Here is a 15880-nt window from a genome sequence, read left to right on the forward strand (position 1 = left end):
ACTGGGATCACTTGGGGACCCTTAAACATCCTGATGCCTGGGGCGCCTGGGTGGCTCAGTCGGTTCAGCGTCTCACTTCAGCTCAGATCACAGTCTCACGGTTCCTGACTTCGAGCCCCGCGTCGGGCTCTGTGCTGACCGCTCAGAGCCTGGAGCCTGTTGCAGATTCTGTGTCTCCCTCTCTCTCTGATCCTCCCCCGTTCATGCTGTGTCTCTCTCTGTCTCAAAAATAAATAAATAAATAAATAAATAGCCTGATGCCTGAGTCCCACCCTCCGGGAGTCCACTAGGACTGGTCTGGGAGCTCCCCCTGTGATCCCAAGGCCAGACGACCTTGGGAACCGCTGCTACATAAGGGGATCCTCCATTGCTCCCGTGTGAGAACCCAAACACCTAGTTATTTGGTCAATTTCAACCTGTAACTTATCAGAGAGGCACATGAAACAAGTGAATGTCTGCCTATGTTTAATTTATTGATGAAAAAGACCCCATCCTATAAAACGATATGTAGATTCATAGAAATCTTGCCTGTTCCTTCCAGACTCTTTCCTCGCTCATCCAAAAAAATTTATTTATTCATTTTGAGAGAGAGAGACAGAGAGTGCGAGCAAGGGACGGGCAGAGAGAGAGGGAGAGAGAATCCCAAGCAGGCTCCACGCTGTCAGCACAGAGCCCAACATGGGGCTCGATCCCACGAACTGTGAGATCATGACCTGAGCCAAAATCAAGAGTCAGACGCTTAACCAACTGAGCCTCCCAGCGAACCATCACTCATCCAAAATGCTTAATGTCAATCATCATCGTCACCAGGGTCAACTTGGGGGCCAATGTTGAAAGAATGTTAAGTTCTACACCCATCACTGCCACCAGTCTGTTTTAACCAGTTCTGTCAGTAATAAAACCCAACGCAGAATGGACGTGTCTCTGCTGAAGGAGCCTAGCCCTGACAAAATAAGTTAAGAGGAGGCTGTGTCATTTGAGAACAGGCAAGGAATCAAGTATAGAGAAGTTCATTTTTCTGAGGGACTGTTTTTGGAGGGGATCTCATCTTGTATTCAGGCATATAAAATACTGGGGGAAAATTGTATTCCTTTTTTTTTTTTAACGTTTATTTATTTTTGAGACAGAGAGAGACAGAGCATGAACGGGGGAGGGGCAGAGACAGAGAGAGGGAGACACAGAATCGGAAGCAGGCTCCAGGCTCTGAGCCGTCAGCCCAGAGCCTGACGCGGGGCTCGAACTCACGGACCGCGAGATCGTGACCTGAGCTGAAGTCGGACGCTTAACCGACTGAGCCACCCAGGCGCCCTGTGTGTTCCTTTTTAAAGGGAGCGATCCCAGCGAGCACACCTGGCTGGTTTAGCCAAGGTTCCAGGAGAAGGCAGGTGATTCTTTGTTGCACCACCCAGCTGAACACAGAGCCACCAAGTTTGGGGAATTACAGGGCTTTAAACGATTGTTATGGTTAGTCATGCGGGGTGAGCGCAGGCTCAGAGGTGAGCACTGGTTACAGAGAGGAGGCAGAAGGAATGCGGATGTAGACACACGAGGCATTAAAGAGAAGCATAAAGACAGTGATAAACTGGGGCCTCTGGGTGGCTCAGTTGGTTAAGCGTCCAACCCTTGATTTTGGCTCAGGTCACGATCACGCGGTTCGTGAGATCAAACCCTGAGTCGGGCTCTGTGCTGACGGCACAGGGTCTGCTTGGGATTCTCTCTCCCTTTCTCTCTGTCTCTGCCCCTCCCCCCACTCAGGCTCTCTCTTTCTCTAAATAAACTAAAAAAACGATGAGAAATCTGCAAATTCACCTCACCTCATCGGCTCCACGAGTTGCATTCTCAGAGCAGAATTCTTATCCGGCACATGAGCATGGCTGTGAGCTTTTAAAACGAAAGCTAATATAGAGCGGATGAGGTTCACTGTGACTTTTTTATACGTGGGGACGAAAACCACTCACACGGGCCACGTTTTCCTGCAGGAAAGAACAGGAAGTACTTGTCTGCCCCGTCACTTAACAAACAAAATACAAAGACTGTTCAAACGAACAGGGTTATCTCTCTGAGCGTAACGCAAACGTTTCCAACATTGTGTCTATTCTTACACCGTAACACAAAGTGCAAATGTGCATCTGTACACAATTTAGTCCAAACCCAAACAGCATCGTTTAAAAATGTTTTCCTTGGAAAAGCATGCGTTTATTTCTACATGTAACTTACAGTAAAAAAAAAAAAAAAAAAAAAAAATTTGTCCCTTCTTAAAAATGTCTTCAGATGATTTCAATTCTGACCATAATTCAAGATTATATTTTTCATGTGATATATGCAATATATATACTGAGAAATACGTCAGCGCTTGCCGAAGCCTGAGAAGCACCCAGGTACAAATGATTTTCAAGTTTAAAATCACATCTAGATATGCCTTACAAAAACAGGGAAAAGATGCTTTAGAAAATTCTAGAAAGGGCCGGAAGATTGTGTAATCTTAGGGATGGATGCCTGGATGTATTCTTCTGGATATTCTTCAGGAATTAAAATTTGGAGACTGGGACACACGGACGGTCCTTGCTGCCCAGACATCCAGAGGCGACGCTGGTGAGGAGATGCAGGGCAGGCCTGGGCACCGAGGCCGGTCCACGAAATGTGGCTGCGCCCTTTTTAAATAGAATCCCTGCTTCTGGGCAGCCTCTCGCTGTGGTTTCTAGGACTTGTGTTTCTTGGCAAAGCGCACGTCACTATTTCAATTGCTGGGGCTGTGTGTTTACAGCTTTCTGTAACACTGTGCTTATTTACCTGTGGATGGCTTCTGCAGCTCTCTCGCGGTCCCACACGATGGATGATACGATTGCTCAAAGGTCTTCGTCCTTCTGTATCTTAGCGTCGAGGCAGGTCACCCAGGCTGCCCGTGATGACCGCGAGGCACCTTCCTGAACACACATGCCAGCCGGCCCGTCACACCCGGGCAGGCTGTCGCTTTTCAGGAATCCGTTAGAAATTTTTAAATGTACATAAATCAATTTCCTCTGCACCAGCCTCCCTCGAGCCTCTGGCTGGGCTCACTCTCAGGACCCAGCTGAGGTTTCTCTGAGGGGACAGGCTCGATTACTCACCCCTGTCACCCTAAGACCTGGACCCTCTCTGTTCTTCAATATCAGTTGTACTAAACTATAATATAATAACCCGGGGCGCCTGGGTGGCTCAGTCGGTTGAGCAGCCGACTTCAGCTCAGGTCATGATCTCGCGGTCCGTGAGTTCGAGCCCCACGCCGGGCTCTGTGCTGACGGCTCAGAGCCTGGAGCCTGTTTCGGATTCTGTGTCTCCTTCTCTCTCTGACCCTCCCCCATTCATGCTCTGTCTCTCTCTGTCTCAAAAATAAATAAACGTTAAAAAAAAATTAAAAAAAAAACTATAATAACCCTAGGGCACTGTTCCTGTTATACCGCCCCGCCTGCTCGTCTACCCCTAACCCTTGACCCCTGGGTCTGTGCCAGCCGCTCGTTCTCTTCTGTTTACACCTGCTGAAGGATGTCTGTCTTTCTTCCGGACTCAACTACTTTTTAAAAAAATTTTTTTTAATTTATTTATTTTTGAGAGAGAGAGAGTGCACAGGCGCAAGTTGGGGAGGGGCAGAGAGAGAGGGAGACACAGAACCCGAAGCAGGCTGCAGGCTCCGAGCCATCAGCACAGAGCCCGATGCGGGGCTCGAACTCACAAACCGGGAGATCATGACCTGAGCCGAAGTCGGACGCTTAACCGACTAGGCCACCCAGGCACCCCTGGACTCAACTACTTTTTAAAAGAATCAGCCGCTGTCTCCAAAGTTGCTCAAACAGGAGACCTGGTAGGGGGAGTGCCTGCCGGACAAGTTCCGGGGAGAATACTGCAGGTCTGCCCCCGGCCCAGGGAGCCGCAGGCCGACCGTGGTGCCCCACTCCGTCATGCACACGGACCTTAAAAGCATGAAAGCATGTTTCCCCTTCCCTGCGATCACGCTTCTCAGCTCTCTTCTCAGGCTCCCGCTGAAGTCTGAGTCCAGGGCGTGACTCCTCCCTTCCTTCCAGACAGCAGCGACATGAAGAGACACCCGCCGACTTCTTCTATTTCATCGACTTCCAGAGACACAACGCTGAGATTGCAGCTTTCCACCTGGACAGGTAGGGCCGGGCCCCGGGGACGTGGCGTGGACTTGGAGGGCTGACCGCCAGAGAGGGGCGCTGGGCAGACCCCCAGGTGGGAAGCCCCTGGCATTTCTTCCTTCTGGCACCCGGTCATTCGTGAACCTCAGTGTTGCCCTTGAACCCAACGCGATTCCTCACTCAGCCCCACCACTGAAAAACACAATGACCTAGAGAGAAAACTAACCCTGCCAGGAGGCTCAGGCTGCCACCTTGGAGCTGACCTTGCCCTTTGCTCTAGTTTCCTGCTCTGGAGACGGGGAAAAGGCATTCACCCCCATGTACCCCAGGAGTCTTAAACGATGTTAAAAGGTGAAAGCGCGGTCCTAAACTTCCTCCCCTCCTATTTGCCCGGCATTGCTACTCAAGGTGTGTTCTATGGACTGGCCGCCAGGGGGCACCACCCAGGAGCTTTTCACAAATGCCGAATCTCGGGCTCCCCCCTGGACCCACTGAATCAGAGCCTGCAAGTGAGCGAGATGCCAGGTGACTCGTTACGTACGTGGAATTACGAGAAGCTCTGACCTAGGACGCGGCCTGCGTTGTGCGAAGGCTTGCCCAGGAGGCCTGCCGGCATCGGGATTCCTTTTCCACCCCTTCCGATACGGGTTTGCCCTGGGCACGGTCAGCTCAGTAGCGCAGAGCGCCCTCGGCTGGCCGTGGTCGGGAATGGCAGTCGACGTCCAACGGGCCACCACCGCCCTCGCTGAGCAAGGCTTTGTCTCTTTCAGGATTCTGGACTTCCGACGAGTGCCACCCACAGTGGGGAGGCTAGTCAATGTCACCAAGGAAATCCTAGAGGTCACCAAGAATGAAATCCTGCAGAGTGTTTTCTTCGTCTCTCCAGGTGGAGTACTGGCCGGAGCAGGGTTTGCCACCGGGATGGGTTTATGCTGCCCCCGGACGCTCCCCCCCTGGTGCCCCCGAGCATCACGCCCGTGAGATGCCAAGCAGGCTGTGTGGGCATGAGCTACAGCGCCAGCCTCCCCGGCATCAGATGTTACCCATGCAAACAAAGAGCATTCTAATCACACGGATGGGATGCCGGGAGGCGGGGTCCCACGCTTCCTCTGTCCTGAGACATTTGAAAATTGGTACCCAGCATCCCCAGTCTAAAAGCATTCACGGGGCGCCTGGGAGGCTCAGTCGGTTAAGCCTCCGACTGTTGGGTTTCAGCTCAGCTCACCGTCTCATGCTTTGTGGGTTCGGGCCCTGCCTCAGGCTCTGAGCTGACAGCATGGAGTCTGCTTGGGATTCTCTCTCTCTCCCCGTCTTTCTTTCTCTCTCTCTCTGCCCCTCCCCCGCTGGCTCTGTCTCTCTCTCAAAATAAATAAATTGAAAAAAAAAAAAAAAAAAAAGCATTCACAAGCCCTGACATCTGGAAATGCAATATTTTCTTCTTCTTCTGCCTCTTCCCAAGCTGTGGGTTCAGGGTTTCCCTTCCCTCCTAGAGGATTTGGGGGGCGGGGGGGGGGGGGCGCTGGAAAATGGCCTTGCCCCCTTCTCTTAGTCCTCTCTCTCCTCCGCACCCTCCAGCCAGCAACGTGTGCTTCTTTGCCAAGTGCCCATACATGTGCAAGACTGAATACGCCGTCTGCGGTAACCCGCACCTGCTGGAGGGCTCCCTCTCCGCCTTCCTGCCGTCCCTCAACCTGGCCCCCAGGCTGTCTGTGCCCAACCCCTGGATCCGCTCCTACTCGCTGGCAGGAAAAGAGGAGTGAGTTGGCCCCCTGGCCACAGTGCCCTGCCCCCGGCCCTCCAGGCTTGTCCCTGACAGTGGCTACAGTCCCTGTCCCAAGGCCTGGCGGCTAGCCTGGCTTTTGGACCCCAGAAGCTGTCCCCGACCATTTGCCTTACATGGATTCTGGAACCAGCTGTGCCTCGTCTCCCCCTTTCGCTCATGGATTCAGTTACAAAGAGCCTACTGTGTACCCAGTACTGGGTGCCAGGGGGTACGGAAACCAAAGACCCAGGCTCTCCCCTCGGGAGGCTCCCAGCCTAGTGGGGTGGTCAGACAAGAAGCCTGAGTATGAAAACACGGTGCTACACCTGCTTGTCATACACACGAGCCCATGAGGAGCCCATGGGAGGGACGCCTGCTTCCCTATGGCTGTGGGCTGAGCGCCCACAACAGGAGCTCAGTTTCTAGCAGGTGATGGAATGCATAGGTTCATCCGTCCAGCCACTGCTGAGGAGAAGTGAGTGGAGAAGGGTTTCTGGAGGACAGGACAGATCCTCGGGGACTCGTGAAGGCAGGGTCAGAGCCCAGCAGATGGACAGGGACAAGGGGGCATTCTAGCAGAGGAGCATAGGAAAGGGAGAGGTGACAGAGAATTGGGGGCCTGGCAGGGGGGCTCCAAATGGTTCAGGGCCAGGGTCCAGGAGGCTCGGTGACAGGAGCTGCAGGCTCTGGCACGCGGTATCCCAGCCAGGCGTATAGCGCCCAGCAGAATGGATGCTCAGGACCCAGAACCTTCTTCGCCCCACGTGGGGTCTGCAGCCCCCCACCACGTCTTTGCCCGGGGGCCTCCTGTGTCCCCAGCTACCACCCGCATGCCCAGGACCTGCCGGCAGCCCAGGGTGGGATCGGGGAGGCAGGGATCGGAGGGGGCGAGGGGAGGTGTGAGAAGGACCCCCAACACCTTGCCATCTTGGCTCTTCCAGCCCCAGGACTTCTTCTCCCCCTCAGGTGGGAGGTCAATCCGTTGTACTGCGACACGGTGAAACAGATCTACCCGTACAACAGCAGCCGCCGTCTCCTCAACATCATCGACATGGCCATCTTCGACTTCTTGATAGGTAGGTCCCCGGGCTCGGGCCCTGGGCCGCAGCGGCCCCCCGCTCTTGGGCTGGGATTCGCCATGACCTTGGGCGGAAGACTTGCAGCCTGGAGCGCGAGGACTGAGTGAGCTGGGGAGCGGCCCAGGTCCCAGACGACAGAAGTTCCCACGCTCCCCTCTTCAGAGAGGACATCACTCAGGAGGCGGGCACGCGGTGTGAAAACGGCCCACCGGAGGGCTTGCTTGCCTGGGTTGGCTCCCTTCTCCCTCTGCGGCTCCACTCAGGACCCCCGGAAACAGCCTGTGGCCTTGGGTTCGGAGTCCGGCCTCAGCCGGTGACAGGCCTCCGTGCCCGGGAGAGCTCAGAGGTCCGCAGCGTCTGCCCTCCTTCACAGGGAACATGGACCGTCACCATTACGAGATGTTCACCAAATTTGGGGATGACGGGTTCCTTATTCACCTTGACAACGCCAGAGGGTAAGTGGGCCAACACCCCTGTCCCGGCCATGGCCCTGGTGCGGCTGCCCCGGGGCAAACGGGAGGCCCTTCCCCGTCCCGTTCCCGGCCGCCTTGCCCCACTCCTTCCACTTCGCTAAGTGATGCTAGAGTCCCCTCCTACCTGAGAGCGTTACTGAAACAGACTCGCGTTTTCCGTATTTTTTTTCACCGTGTGGTTCAGTCTTGGAGGCGGAACACACGGTTCATCCTCAGTGCCGGGTCCCCTGTAGTTAGGGAATGAATGAATGAACGAACGAACGAACGAATGAATGCACATCTTTGGACAGAGGCTTCTGTGAGCTGATTGAGGAGGGGGCTGGAGAGGAAGCCACCACGATCCCCGGCGTTTTACCCCAGGGCTGTGAGTCAAAACAAGGCTGAGGTAGAGGAGAGAGGCAATCATTAAGGAGGGGCCGTGGGCCACCCTGAAAGCCCGTGTCCCCTTCCAGGTTTGGACGACACTCCCAGGACGAACTCTCCATCCTGTCACCGCTGTCCCAGTGTTGCAGGTAAGCTTTCAGCTCCGGGGCAGGTCACGATCGCGACCCTTCACGCTCTGAAGGTCTCAAGTGTGCGCTAGGACGCCGGTGGGAAGGATGAAGGGAATGACCTCCTTTCTGGTACGGCCACAGAACCGTCCCCAGCAACAGCCTCTTTCACCTTTCAGCGTAGGATGACTGAGGACCTCAGGCTTGCAAACCCTCCGGTTGCCGAGTTGAATCCTTAACCCACTCAGAGATCTCACTCTTGCAAAGCCTGGGTCTTCAACGGGACTAATCACATCTCTGCTTCGCTCGGCACTCACAGAAGCTCAGATTACTACCTGCTCACAGGTCTAAGATCCTGATGGAAATCCCATAAACTTGGGGCGCCCGGCTGGCTCAGTTGGTAGAACACACGACTCTTGATCTCAGATCAGGTTGGGGGTTCGAGCCCCACATTGGGTGTAGAGAGTACTTAAAAATAAAATCTTAAAAAAAAAAAAAAAGTCCCATAAACTCACGTCAGGTTGAAAGGAGGTAGTTAGACTTGGTGCAGCCGCCATTCTCTAGAGAATGTCTAATCCACCTCCACACCTCTCCGGGGCTCAAGTCAGGCTCGTGAAATGGCCCAACTGCTCAGGTGCGGTATCTAGATCTAACTAGAAATCCCGGGATGCGCGCCTAGCAAAACCACCTTTCATTTCCAGCTGGAAAACTCAGAGCGAAGCATGTTCTTTATCTGCTTCCTAGCTTCATTTAAGCGTGCCTCCCTCCATCCCTCCCTGTCCTCCTCAGGCGAGGCAGTGGCTGTTGAGAAAGCCAGTCGGACAATTAAGCTGCTTACACATCCGAGTGCAAGTCGGATCCCCCCACATACGAAGAAATCAAATTCCTAAAGCCCGGATTGGTTCCACCCCATTGCCATCCCTCCAAGAACCTGACACAGAGAAATCGTATAAAGTTGGCAAGGAACAACCGGGAGGCTGGCTTTTGAGATGGCAAACGTCCTCATCATGTCACCTGCCAGAAGCTTCTGTCGTTGGCTTTAAATCTCCTTGAGATGCCGTTAAATGTGGCTTATTTCCTTTTCCCTGGTTTTCGTTAAAATGGGCTCGAAAAGACCCCGGGGAAGGCGGCTCCCGGGACATCAGCTACAACAGCTGCTTGCGGGGAACCGAGCTCAGGCAGGCTTTTCCCTTTGCATTTACTTAACTTGCCTCCTCTGACTTTGTCCTTCCAGGATAAAAAAGAAAACGCTTTCGCACCTGCAGCTGCTGGCCCAAGGCGACTACAGACTCAGTGACGTGATGCGGGAGTCTTTGCTAGAAGACGAGCTCAGCCCCGTCCTCACGGAGCCCCACCTGCTGGCCCTGGACCGGAGACTCCAAATCATCCTACAGACAGTGAAGGGGTGTGTGGAGGCCCACGGAGAGCAGAGCGTCATAGCCAGTGACCCCGCAGGAGAGTCGGCCCCGGACTCTGGCCGGGCTAACCCGACAAGCTAGGGGCCGGGTGAAGCCGCATGTCAGGGACGACGCCTGCAGCCGGCGGTGGACTCGGGTGCGGACCCCGGCTTCCTCGCACCCCCGTCGAGCGGGGAGGCGCTGGGTCAGGAAGTCCTGGGGCACCAGGATGATTCTACAGGAGCAAGACCCAAAGGAGAGGGATCCGCCGAACTTCCTCGGTGCACTGCTTCTCTAGGGCACCTCCTTGGCTCCCTCTTTCCCAGCAGGCACTGCTTCATCAAGGCCACAGACCAGCTCCTGAACCCACCAGGGAAATCTGGGCAGGAGTCGGGCTTGGAAGGCCGGGAAGCCTTGTCCCCGGGAAAAGGGTAGAACAAATAAAATAAAAGGACACCGGTGGCACCTAGCTGACCTCCAGATCCTTAGAATATCTACGAGGATAATTTCTGATCCAGATAAAATACGTGGCATCTCACAAGCAGACAAAAAAAAAAAAAAAAAAAAAAAATCTAAAAACGGTAGCTCTCCAACCGGTTCAAAGTAGACCTAACCCTTTCTATTTATGTCCCAGTCACTGTGGCCCCAGTGAATAGAATAATCCCTCGCTGACTGGTCTGGTCCAAAAGTAGCTCCTCCAACGTTATTACGAGAGGTAGAAAGAACATAGGAATTTGCTCAGAATATCTGAAAGGGGATGTGTTCCATCTGAAGAGTATTTAAATATCAAGTGAAAGGACGTCAAGTATGTCAAAATTAGCGTCCGGCAACAATAGAAGGAACTTTAGTGAAGGGAAAAGCACGGCCGTCCCGAAGGGGGAACGGCACCAGATAGGGCCCAGCACGTGCGTGAGCCTGTACTCCGGCAGGAGAAAAGCCAGGGCCCACCCCTCCCCCACAATCCTCTTTTCCAGAAGATCCCAGAACCTGTCACCCTCCTGGTCCCCGAGAGGCAGGGGGCTCTCTGGACAGGTCTGACGCTCTGGACGCCCCTCCCCAGCTGCTTTATCCAAAAAGGACTAAATTGAGTTGACTTTCGAAGCCTCCCTTAGAAGTTGAGTAGATAGGGGTCGCGTCCCCTCAGCTTTCTCCCTACTGACTCGCCCACATCGGAGAGGCCTGTGACCGGAGGCTCTGTCTCACGTGCCCTAAGTCAGGTCTGAAAACCCAAGTGACAGGAACGTAGTCCTCCTGTGGGAGTGATCAGTCAGTCCACAAGTAAAAATGGCTGCCTTGATCACATCAACTTCTCTGAGGCCAGAGATTCCAATTCTAGAAATGTGAGGGGGGGTGGGGGGGCCTGGGGGGGGGGGGACTTGAAAGCTGCCAGTGAAGCAGGTCCCAGGTCAGGAACCAGAAAGGTCACCCAAGCCCTCCTCACTGGACAGTGACACGGGTCTTTCTGACCCAGCTGGTCCCCATAAACCTGGGTCTCTGTGACATTCGCTGAGCTTGGGTTAGGAGAGTCAACAAACAGGTTTCTGAGACTCCCGAACACACAGGGGGAACCCCTGACCCTCCAATGTATACAGGAAAAAATGGTCTCAGAGAGATTAACTCATATCACGCCAGTGAATGATTTAAACCAACTCCCGGGTGTTCTTCCCACTGTGACACAAAAACCCAACGGTACGGCAGTCTGTGAAGTCGTGTTTGTTTCCGGAGAATATGAACCCTTCCGTAGAACCTTCACCCCAGAGACTTCCATCACGGTAGGGCTCTACTACTGCTCAGGGCTTCCCACTTGATGGACTGTCTCCTACTTCAACACAGGGTTTCCTTTGGGTAGAGGGACCAGGTCACCGCACACAGGACGGCAGAAAAAAATATGCAGGCAAAGATGTTCCAAGAATAGCACAGAACAGTCTGGGATGTCGAGCTGCAGAGCCTGCGGAAGGCAAGCCACAGCCCCATGTCAAACCCAGCCACGTTGAGGACAGTGCGCTGGTGTGAGAATGGCCTGTGATAAATTCTGGTGCATTTTACAAACTGAGAGTAACAGCAGTCGGTTTGACTACAATACGTAGAGTACGGAGAGATCTAATTATTTGCTTCAACGCTCCATTATTTTTTCACTGATGCGGAGGACAAGACTGCATCAATGTCAAAAATACCAGAAAGCAAAAAGGCTCCTCTCTTACGATGGTCAGGTTCTTCTACCACGTCCATTCTGGGCCACTGTTCAACTTCCCCTAACACAAAAATTCTCCCCTCTTTGTAAAAACTTTTCACGTTACTATGGACAACGAACTGAAAAGTGAAAGGACATTGTACAGTACATGAATTGGGAGAGGAAGGGGTTGGAAGGCATTTGTTTGAGCCTGCGCAAAAGCCGGGAAGACAATCTGAGCTCGAAGACCGGAGAAAGTGCAGTGGGTTCTCTTATTCGTGGTAGTTTTACGGTCTATAAAATCTCTGCAGACGCCAAATTGGTGGAGACTGAATCATCCGCTCCCAGAGGACACACGGGGGGTAGATTCCCAGCCTCTAGTGGCGACACTTTTGTAAACAAATCAATACATAATCTTGACTCGTGTGTTGAAGACACCACCCTATGCGTTGTCGGTTTACAACACCGAACTTGTGGCCAACAGCACTGCAACTCACGCCTGAAAGAAGCGGCTTAATACACTTCCTTTCCCCACCAGACACACATCACGGCTTTCTCGCCCTTAGGAACACTAGTTAGCACTTCAGCACTACACTTGGGGGCCATTTCAAATGGTACAGTCACCAACAGAAAGCGCAAAACTGCCAGAGTAGCACTAAACAGACCGTGAAACAGACATGTGATGACAGTGTGAGAGCCGAAACCAGAAGGCAGAGCATCCCTTTGTTCAAGCTCAGCTGGGCACCCGCATGTTGGGAGAATCAAAGTCTTTGCCCCTCCGCCCATGTCCCCGAATGACAGGGAAGGTACTCCGTGTACCGACTTGCGGGGGGGGGGGGGGGGGGGGGGGTCACAAATTTTAGCCGGTAGGCAAATCTGCAGAATTCACAAATACAACACCACGAATATACAAGGACCAACTGTGTAACTCATTTGAGATTAACCAAGATGGTAAAAAAAAAAAAAAAAAAAAAAAAAAAAGCTCTCCATCTAGTGGCGACTTGGGAGAATCACAAAGCTACTTAAGCTAAATTGGCAGAACTTGGCACAAAACGAGAAAGATTACACTCGCTAGTGGTTTGGGTTTTAGGTTGACTCGGGATGAAGTCACAGCTCTGAACTTACATTAACAAATTTAAACTTTAAATGTACACAACAATACCGATCTCTATGTGAAAGTTCCACAGGGTAAGAGAGAGGTTTAAGATGTTCCCTTTTTACTGGTAGTGGTTAGGATAGCTCACTTTAGGGGGAGCATTAAATGGCGATGTGGCCTTTGCATTTCGGTGCTGTTTTAGCCGTCTAGAAACACAGTGCCGGGGCCTAACAAAAATACAAGAAAGGATTCCGTTATTAATCCATGACCAGCAATAAAGCAGGATTAAGAAAATGATCATCTGGGGAAGCCTGGGTGGCTCAGTCAGTTGAGCGTCCGACTTCGGCTCAGGTCATGATCTCACGGCTCGTGGGTTCGAGCCCCGCATCAGGCTCTGTGCTGACAGCTCAGAGCCTGGAGTCTGTTTCAGATTCTGTGTCTCCCTCTCCTCTGCCCCTCCCCCACTCACGCTCTGTCTCCGTCTCAAAAACAAACATTTAAAAAAAATTTTTTAAAGAAAATGATCATCATGCTCCTCCAATTCTAAAATGTCAGCATCTAAGTCAGCAAAAGACAAAAAACAATTCCACACGAGCCAGTGTTCTAGAAGAATGAGAACAGAAACAGCTCAGTCAATCCAAGGAAGTTCTCTTCAGTTATTTTCTGTGGTGACTCTACATGCTCCGCCTCCAGGGGGCTGAGGGAAGGGGCTACTAACTCAGGGCAAATCAAAATTAAAGAATGTTCGGGAATAGGACACATCTTCACTGGATGTGAAGACATTAATACCAATAAGCTAATGAGTACAACTGAATCGTCTCAGAAACCTGAGGAGTAGCAGAATTAAGACTCCATGAATGCAAAATATATAGAAGCATACCTAAATAGCCAAATGCACGTACTGAATTTAAGCCACAGAGAATGCGGATACAGAAATGACGAATCCCATGAGCTCTGGGAAAGTTCCAAGGGCAGAGAACCACTCTTGTCTCAAATAAAAAGGAACTCTTTCGGCTTTTGAGTTAACCTTTTCCTTCTATTGCTCAGTGAACAGGTCGGCTAACAACTCAATTACGCTTCGAGTAAGGATTTCGGACTCATTCTTTAACAAACTGAATTGGAAAACGTTGAAAACAAACATAATCCCTTCAAAACACTAATCCCGTAATTCACTTGATTTTCATTCTTGCCCACCAGATTTCAAAGTTTCTGGGGGAGACAGGGAAGAAGACAACAAGGAAAGGAGAAGGGGAAGAAAAACCGATTCATTTAAGAATGTAAATTATTTCATTTTTTTTATTACTTGACCTACCGTTAAGACAATCTATAACAAAAAGAATAGAGTATATTAGCACACACAGTATAACCAGACTAGTAAACCAGGAAACAATACAAAATGGTCCTTTGGCCATCTGTACTTTCTAGAGCAATAAATCTCTTAAATTCACTTAACCACGCCCGGAAACAATGACTTCTAAAGCCCTGAATATCAACTAAGACAAATTATGCCAGTTGTGATTTCTGACATATACTCAGATTGCACAAAGAGAAAGCTTTAAATGTGATAACTTTTCAGTTTAGACTTAAAGTTCCTTAGATTAAAAACTACAAAACGGAGTAAACAGCAAGCCAAATGATTTAAGAGCAAAACTCATTTAGAAGGCATTATATGTATCCAAATACACGTGAACATGATTATATACATATACGAAACTGTGCAAACTTACGGCATTCTAAAGAATTCAGTTAAGTACAGTTTTGGCATTTAAACAAAGATTAAATCAAGCTTTAAGCTAACAAGAACAGAACTTTTATTTTTCATTTTTAAATAGAAAAGATAGCTAAACACAAAGTACAGATCAGAAAACCTTCATTTAGTGTAATTTTGAAAAACACAAAAATTTGTAATGTGGTGGCCATCACACTAAAATGTAAATAAAACCGCTTTCCCAGATTTATCCTCCAAACTCAGTTAACAAAACCTGAAAACCGTTCAAATCTATGAACCAAACCTGCCATGACCAATTTAAATTCCCCAGGAAAGGGCTGGAAGTCCCGGGACTGATAATCACAGCCAGTTGCCCACAGATGGAAAAACGCTTGCAGTCACTCCCCAACGTAACCGTACGTTACATATAAATCACAATGAAAACAACAGCGCCTAACATGACAGAACTGTGAGATTTTGTTTAAAAAAAAATAACAAAAATAAAAATAAACCACTGGGTTATCACTGGTGCACATAGAATAATGGAACAGAGAAGGATGTTGAGGCTGGAAAAGACTGAAATAAGGTGAAGACTCGAAACACAAGTCTGCTGTAAAACATCAAGAACGTTTGCCAGGGAAAGAAATGCTAAATGGAAAAGCAGAACTTCTCAACCTGGAAGAACAGAGACACGCCTCACCGCCCCCCCAGCCCGTGTAGAACACTCTTCCCAAACCTCCCGCCCCAGGGAATTTAGCGGCACAGAGTCCCCAGCACTGAACTCTGTGCCCCTGGCACCTCTCCCTTTACCAACACCACCTCCATTTTTCTGCTAGGACATTCGTCCCGTGTGTTCTATCCCCAGCAAACTCAGTCTCCTGCAGTCGGTGTTTAATGAACACAGGAGGGAATCCCGGAGTCAACTGAACCGTGTACATTTAGCCAAGAGCTCTAAGTTAACGACCAAGAGCGTAGGCCTCAAATCCTTATTCCCGACTCGGCATCTGGTGATCAGCATTTGGCACTAGCTGGGTAAATACGGGTCTAATCAGAATTTTTGAGCTGAGGCAGACGTAGTTAATCCGTAACTCAGTGTTTGCAGCCTAGATCTGGTTTCAAACTCAAAAGGCAGGCAGAGATAGCCACATCTACACATGGCAGAACTGGGAAACACTAACAATAGGACACAAGACCAGGAGAAGGGGCTTGACAAAAATTCTGATGAAAAGAAAAAAAAAGAAAGAACGAACTCAACAGATCACGTCCATCCGACCCTTAGCAAAAATGGGCGTCTTCCCACCCTTAAGCTAGTTTAAGTACAGGCAGATGTCTTTCTACTATACTAGGATTTTTCTAGGTCTGTTTTTCCTAATCCTCAGAACTTAATGAGAAATCATTAATTCTATAGAGCAGTACAGCACATATGAGTACAGTCTAAAATATGCCTACGGTAACCGGAAAGTTGTGTCACTGAGCGACAGAAGCCCCTCGCGCTGTCACCCCCCTGCCCTACGCGGCCGCCCGGGCTGAGCAACTACCACTGCACAGAGAGAAAAGCAGTAACAGCGGAG

At 50.8% G+C, this 15880-nt stretch overlaps 1 protein-coding gene across 2 annotated transcripts in view; it reads left to right on the plus strand.

Annotated features, from left to right (window-relative positions):
• Positions 1–9804, plus strand: part of FAM20A (FAM20A golgi associated secretory pathway pseudokinase) — a 50271-nt gene extending 40467 nt beyond the window's left edge. Inside the window, exons 5-11 of one of the 2 annotated variants that reach the window (XM_019466429.2) lie at positions 4059–4151; positions 4904–5019; positions 5709–5889; positions 6862–6971; positions 7348–7429; positions 7900–7959; positions 8728–9122. In XM_019466429.2, coding sequence (XP_019321974.1) covers positions 4059–4151; positions 4904–5019; positions 5709–5889; positions 6862–6971; positions 7348–7429; positions 7900–7959; positions 8728–8746 — 661 coding nt within the window. In that variant the 3' untranslated portion in view covers positions 8747–9122. Of the gene's footprint in view, positions 1–4058; positions 4152–4903; positions 5020–5708; positions 5890–6861; positions 6972–7347; positions 7430–7899; positions 7960–8727; positions 9123–9172 lie in introns of those variants that run through there. The other variant, XM_019466428.2, reaches the window with a different exon arrangement.
• Positions 9805–15880: the final 6076 nt, after the last annotated feature.

The sequence above is a fragment of the Panthera pardus genome, unplaced genomic scaffold (assembly GCF_024362965.1).
Source record: "Panthera pardus isolate Hobbes unplaced genomic scaffold, ASM2436296v1 HiC_scaffold_3, whole genome shotgun sequence".
In the NCBI taxonomy this organism is placed as follows: Eukaryota; Metazoa; Chordata; class Mammalia; order Carnivora; family Felidae; genus Panthera; species Panthera pardus.